The sequence below is a fragment of the Chinchilla lanigera genome, unplaced genomic scaffold (assembly GCF_000276665.1).
Source record: "Chinchilla lanigera isolate Chin_1 unplaced genomic scaffold, ChiLan1.0 scaffold00042, whole genome shotgun sequence".
In the NCBI taxonomy this organism is placed as follows: domain Eukaryota; kingdom Metazoa; phylum Chordata; class Mammalia; order Rodentia; family Chinchillidae; genus Chinchilla; species Chinchilla lanigera.
In genome coordinates, this window is record NW_004955443.1 from 5,938,607 (window position 1) to 5,946,006 (window position 7,400).

The window sequence follows — 7,400 nt, forward strand, 5'->3', positions numbered from 1 at the left end:
CCCGGACAAGGCTGGGCTCCGGGCCCCGGCCCCATCACCTCCATCCCGGATTCGCTCGGGGGCCCCTTCGCCAGCGTCCTATCTTCGCTCCAAAGACCCAACGGTGCCAAAGCCGCCTTAGTGAAGAGCAGTATGTTCTGATCTGGGATCCTGCGGCGGCGGCGGCGGCGGGCGAGCGGGCAAGCGGGCAGGCCCAAGGCTGCTGCCGCCGCTGCTGCCGCGGCCTTTTCCTCGAGGGCCTAACATCGAGATACGAATGCCGAGAAAACGACGTCGCCCCCATTTCAACCCCACTCCTACCCCCTTCCTCAACCCTAAACAAAGCGAAACAACAAAACACCACAAAATGGCCCTGGCCGCGCGCCTGCCTCGGGCTTGAGCAGACCAGAGCTCCGCCTGCGGACGGCGGGAGCGGCGGCCGGACCCGGGCTCGCAGGGGGCCGGGGCCGCGGTCGGTGCGCGCCTGCCTCGGGGGCTCGGGACTGCGGCCGGCCGAGCAGCAGACAGGGGGAGATGGGAGGGCCGCAGCCAACTCAGTGACTTGCTTTGAAAAAGACAAGGAAGACTATTAAAAATAAAAACTCAGAGGGCAGCAACCACCTAGAAAAACCAGAGAGATTTAAAAGATCCGAGATGGACAAAAAAGACAGAGCGAAGGGGCGCGTGGGGAGAAGCTGCGGCTGGTGGTCGGTCTTGAGGGCTCAGTCTCCTGAACCCCTACATTCGAGGGCTCCTGACAGCAGGACTCACTGGGGCCCCTCTTCTGGGGAGACTAGGGACGCCTTCCCAGCCCCCTTCCCCTCGTGTCCTCGAGTTCCGGCCACAGCGCGGCGGCGACCGGCTCAGACTGTCCTGGCAGCCAAAATGACTTTCTCCTGCCGCTTGCCTGTCCCCACCGCGCCGCACATCGTCCAGCCATTAGCGCATCTGAATCTCACACCGCTGCAACTCCCAGCCCGACTCTCCGCAGCCTCTTGGCCCTGAAAGATGCCCTATACATGAGATGCCTTTTCATCCACAAACTCTGCAAACTGTGTCTCCTAGTTCTCAAGTCTCCTTTATTTCCTCTCCCAACACCCCCACCGGCGTTTTCTTCTTCTTCTTCCACCAGCTTTTTACTGAACTTTTTGGCATTGCTTTGGATTGGAGTCAATTGCAGTCCACTTCGCCGGCTGCAGAGAAATCTACCGAGCAAGGAAAGGCACACACACGTTTGCAGAAGTGTCTTGGTTTGCATTTCTGTTTGGATGATCCGAACTGGACTCACATCCTGTAGGGTGGATGGACTGTATATTGATGATTCCATTCTTTGCGCAGTTTTAGACATCTCTGTTGGAATTTTTTTTTCTTTTGTTTTTATTTTAAAAGGCACAAACTATAGATATTAGTTGAATGTTGAGGCTTTAACTTTTTTGGTGTCTTTCTACAACTGTGTTCTGTGACTCAATTGTATCGTGTTAATATCAGTACAGACCGTCTCCTACGTGACCGTATGTTTTTCCTTCTTGTAGTCTCTATGGTGTGTCTCTATGGCGTAATAAGGTTCTCACGGGTTCAATTCCTTTGTGTTTAGAGAGACCACGGTTCAGACAATGGTATATATTTTTGTTAACAGGTGCATGTCTGTCTGGTTTACTCTTTTCTTCTCGTTGGACTATGTGAACATAATCATCATAAATTATGTTTCAGATTTTCAAATTTATTTATATGTGTTATAATGAATGCTTCTATTTAAAAGGGAAATATTTCTACATGTGCATATAGTTTTCCAAGAGTGTACCATTAACTTGATTGTTGATAATAAAAACAAAAAGCAAGTCTAAGCAATTGAACTCTTCTGGATTTTTCTTGATTCTATTTTGGCTTGCTTGTTTTTGTAAATTTGGAGATATTAAGGGAGAACAGAGAAAACTGTACTCAGCAGAAAGAGCCTGCATTGGCTCGGTTGATCTCGGTGGGTTGGGCATCTAAACCCATGCATCCAAACCTAAAATTTAGTACTTGGGTTGGCAGACTGGATTTGTCTCTTGGTGCTTGTTTCTCAGTCACTGGAAGCAAAGAAGCACCAGATGTTGACAAAACTGTCCACATGGTGCTGAAGCTTCAACTGTGAGCCCATGGTGTCTCAGGTGGGATTTGGATACTGGTCTTCAGGGTGGACTTGGAAGTGCGGATTTTGTGTGGGAGCCTGCAGGACCCGTGGCATCCAGTGATATCTAGGAGGTACAGCCTCCCTAAGCCCCACAGACTGTGGCAGCAGAGACATCTAAGAATGCCTACACGGGCAGCTGGATCAGAGCGGCTCAGGGCTGTGGGCTTTAAGACAGCTCTGCAGCACTAGTGTGTTTGGGGGAAATAACACCACTAGAATTTAGGAATTTACCACTACATGTAACAGGCTGTGCTTTCATGCATTATCTCATCTACGCCCCCAAATAAGATCACAAAGCAGGTCCAATTCCTACCCTTCTTCTTCTTCTTTTTTTGTTTTGTAACAAGAGAAGAATGTGGAGAGAACAGAGAGGTTTAATGGGTTTAGAAGCCCTGGATTTAGGAATGATGGGACCAGCTTTTATACCCAGGAAATCTGATGGCAGAGCTTGCCCACTCATTTTACCAGGGATTCCCAAAGTATGGTTCCCTGGCCAGCAGCATCAGCATCACTGGGGTATTTTCAGATATAAATTCTTCCATTCTACCCTAGCCTTACTGAATCAGAGACTCTGGATGTGGGGCCCAGCTTTAACAAGCTATAGAGGGGCTATAAGAACAATTGAACTGCACTGTAAGAAACCCACTGGGAGAGTTCCAGAATTGATACTAGGTTGGGAACAGGTGTGTGTGTGTGTGTGTGTGTGTGTGTGTGTGTGTATGTATGTGTATGTGTGTATGTGTGGTGCCTGGCAGGAGCAGTGATCCTTTTTTAGAAGAAAGGGGTCATCACCACAATCCCTGACCACCAGTTGTCACTGGTGGTCAACTTGTAACACCCAGCTGAACTGAGTAAACATGGTGCTGGGCTTGGGAGGCCCACCTGGGGACCAGCAGCATAAGAGGCAGACCTGGAAAAGAAATAAAGAAACTGTTGGGAACTGAGGAAAGCTGATGGGACCTGGCAGAGGCTGTTGGTTCTTTTGGAGGAGCTTGTCATGCTGGCTTTCCTGATGAACTTCACTGTTTTCATCCTCTAAGGAGCTTGGGACCTTGTTGGCACTGAAAATAGCTTTGATTCACTTTGGGGGAGCTCTGGTCCTCACTTTGAGCATCGCTTCTTGGCTCCAGAGGGGAAGATGGTGCACTACTCAGTCTCCTGGAGAAGCCTGTCATGTTGGCTTTCCTGATGGGAACACAGATATCCTGATCATCGGAGGAGCTTGGGACCTCACTGTTGCTGAGGATGGCTGTGGTACTTTTCAGGGGAGCTCTGGTTCTTATCTTGAGTGTTACTTCCTGGCTCTAGTGCAGATCCCTCAGCCTGCTAGCCCAGATCCTTCATCCCGCTGGCACAGACTTTCTAGATTCCACCATTGACCTTTGGGGCTTCCCAGCACAGATCTGGAAACAGGCCTGCATTAGACATTGTCATGGGTTCTAGGCCTCCAGTTGGATTTGAGGGAGGCATTGTTATGGACTCTAGGTCTTCAGCTGGACTCGTGCAGGACATTTCCATGGGATCCAGACCCTTGGCAAGATTCTTTGGTATTTAGTATGTGGATAGCTCTGTACTCTCTTGTATATGATTCTTTGGGTGACTATTATAAATAATCTTATAAAATATGTGTCCTGTATTATATTGTTTTCTCTTGCAAATATTGATCCTAACCACAATAGCCCCACAAGGCACTCTTACCATTCCTTAGACTGGTTGACCAGGCCACCTTTTCCAAGTAGAAGCCTGTGTGCTTCAGTGCTTCCTTTAGCATCTCCCAGGGCTTTATCAATAAACCATTCAATAGCCCCTGTTTAGGGGGAGGTCACAGTCTGCCTTCTTTGACCTGAGTAGCAGCTGATCTGATTTGAATTTACCAGGGCTTCTCACCAAAGGACATAGACTTGGCCTGCATGTCAACAGACAGATTCATTCAGAAATCTCACACCTTCGGGTCATATCAAACTTCTAGTCATCTTTCTAGAGGCTTTTAAAGAGTATTTTAAAAATGTCATCTCAAAATGCCCCTCAATAAATTCTCCCAGATGATATTACTTATAAACCATGCCATTAATTGTGCTAGTCTAAAATGTCAGCAATTGCCAAATCCCTTTGGCCCCAGTCTTTGGTTGTAAATATAACTTTAGAAGGTTAAAGAGAATGAAAATAGAAAGCATACATTTATATTTATTTATTTATTTGTTTGTTCATTTATTTTTTGGTACCAGGAATTGAACTCAGGGCCTTGAGCTTTCCAGGCAGGTGCTCAGCCACTGAGCTACATCCCTGGCCTGAGAGCATACATTTATTGACAAGAGCATTCAAAGCCCAGATAACGTAGCCTTGGGCTTGGAAGATTAGCCTTTTTTTTGGCATTGAGCCCCTGGTACATTTCTGTGGGCTGATGGGCTGGCCAGTGGGATAGGAATTCTGCAGACAGCAAGACTAGCAAAGGAAAGAAAATAAGAGGTGGAGAGAGAGAATTTTTTAAAGGAGGGAAAATCAAGTAGCCACAGAAGAGTTTTTGGAAACTCCAGTAAATCCCCTATAAATACTCTCATGTATTAATAAATTGGGCAAAGGTCCCCAAATTCCCTTCGCTTAACTTTGGTCGACTTTCAGGGACTTGTCTTTAGGAAAAGGGGAACTTGGGATTGATGAAGAAACCACCCCAGCTTCCCAAGGGAATGCACTGAAAATGTCTGGAAGCACCTGGCGGGAGTATTTCCAATATTATTTTCTTTTTAATTTGGGTCACCTCTGCTTCTCTTACTGACCCAAGAAGCAAACTGTTGGGAGGTGAGTTTAAGATCAAATGCAAAATTCTGTCCCTGTAATCTGATGCGGCCTAGTGGTAGGACACTGTGTCTCTCACATTGTGTCATTTCCTTGGAGCACTGCACAGTGTGAACAAGCTCACTTTCACTTTTCTTCTCCTAAGGAATTTGCGTTTTGGCTCATCAAGGCATCCTTTTTCTTGGCAACTTGTAGACCACATGTGACTTCACAAAAGCTGCCTGAGCCAGTGCCAGATACGTACCTGAAGCCAAGTTCTCTTTAGAATGGCCCAGTGCAGAGAAGCGATATGGCTTCAGAGGGGAGCTGAGCACCCAGCAAGTAGTAGCTGTCCAAAATTCGTTCCAGATGCTTTTCTGTGGCTCAAGTCAGAACGGTAATCCTTGGCTAGATAAAGTGGAGCTTCAATTTGGGGAGGGGGTCTATGTAACGGGATGGCAAATAACTTAATCCTGGTGATCCTGATTCATCAAAAACAAATGTGAACAAAAATAATACAGGCAGAGAGGTTGCTGAGGGGATTAAAGAAGCATTATACCTATAAATACCTGGCAGAGCAATAAGTTTTCAGCAAGTGTCAGATATGATGATGATGATGATGATATCAATGATGATGAAATTCTTGGATCCTTTCTTGACTTCTCTAGCTCAGGCCTCAGAACATCACAAAAACTCTCCGTTGTCTCTTAAGTCAGTGGTCCAGGAACATAGCATATGAGTGAATGTGCAAAGGTTGGAACTGGTGAACTTTGGTGAGGGTGGATAGTAACAGACTAAAATCAGCCAAGGGCTCCAAGTAGTCCTTACTAATATTCATTGAGTGCTCACTATATGCCAGGCACTGTAAAAACTTCTAAGCTTTAGTGCAGCTAGTCCTCATGACTACAGCGAGGGGAAAAGCACTATTCCCATTTTGTCTTATGAGGAAATCAAGGCATTGATGGGTTAAGTAATTTTCCCAGGGCTACAACTCTTACAGCAGGAATCCAGCGACAGCCAGTTTGTCTCCAGAGCTCACATTTGGTCCCCATTGTACTTTACATCTTGCACAGGAAAAAATTCACGCTAGTCCTCAGGTTTACATACTAGCAGACCCAGGAGGAGATCTCAAAAGGCAGGTGAGTGTTAGAGGACCACAGGAGGAGCTGCAGTAGGATGGGAATCCATAGCCAAGGTCAAGGCCTGAAAGGGAGCAGATTGTGCAGATTTCCAGGAAGAGGGAGAATGTTTCCTCCAAGCAACACATGTTCATCCCATGGTCTCTTTGTGGTGCGCAAATAAGACAAAGAGTAGCCAGGGCCTTGGGACATGAAAGGGAAAAGAACAGCTACAGTTAGGAAGAACACACATGGTCAGCTGACAGAACGGGTGTCAGCCTCTAGACTTATCACCACCATGACAGGTGGGTGGTGCAGACGACCAAAGCCCACCTTCATTTTCCTTGATGGCAGGGTGGATGTTCTATGTGTGGATATACAATGTATAATGTGCATATATAATGTATTATATATAATGTCTGGATGTCTTCACCCAGTAATATTTCCATGTTGGGAAGTAAAAAACAGTGCCAAGACTTGTGACATCATTAAGCTATTAGCAGAATTGTTGGAAATTGTGTCCGCATCACCATGGTAGGCATTTTAGATCATGTTAGCTTCGGTTTAATTTAGGATTTTTTTTTCTGGCGCTAGGGATTGAATCCAGGGCTGTCACACTGTGTCGACCCTGTTTTTATTTTGAAACTGGGTCTTGCTAAGTTGCTAAATTGCCCAGGCTCTGCTCAAACTTGTGATTCTCTTTTCTCAGCCTCCCAGAGTGATAGGATTATGGGACTGCACCATAGTGCCTGGCTACTCTAGGAGCTCTTAACCCTGGGGTTCATGGGTAGAGTTGGGGGAAGACCTCTATATGAAATTTAGCGTTTTCTTAAATAATGAAAGTAGGTAACACAACTACAGCTGTCATTATCAGTACCTGTGACTTTGTCAACAACGGAAATCATGTATTTTTACATTAGATGTTTTGTAGCTATATTGATATATAGTTTACGTTTATTATTAGTTTAAAATTGTAACTATTCAACCAGCCAATATGTCTTACTTAAGCATTAATAAAGAGCATATACCTTTCTACAGCAAAGCTTATGATTATTTTAGATAAATTTGTTTTAATTGGCTTCTTCTGTAGTCCTATGCAACCTCCCTCCCCCAAGATCTCTAAAATTATTTTTATTTAATTTTCTAAAAGCTAGCAAAACTTGTATATTTATCATGTATAATATGTTGTTCTGAAATATGTATACATTATGGACAGGCCAGATTGAACTAATTCACATATATATCACTTGACATACTTTTTTGTCTGAGGATGGAGCTCAGGCTAGACAACACTTTATCACCGAGCTACACCCCCAGCCCACTTATCTTTTTTTTTTTTTTTTTTGGTGAGAACATTT

General features: G+C 45.4%; 1 protein-coding gene across 1 annotated transcript in view; it reads left to right on the forward strand.

Annotated features, from left to right (window-relative positions):
- Phox2b (paired-like homeobox 2b) overlaps positions 1–141 on the forward strand; it is a 2,773-nt gene extending 2,632 nt beyond the window's left edge. Inside the window, exon 4 of the mRNA XM_013518031.1 lies at positions 5–141. Coding sequence (XP_013373485.1) covers positions 5–141 — 137 coding nt within the window. The remainder of the gene's footprint in view (positions 1–4) is intronic.
- The last annotated feature ends 7,259 nt before the right edge of the window (positions 142–7,400 follow it).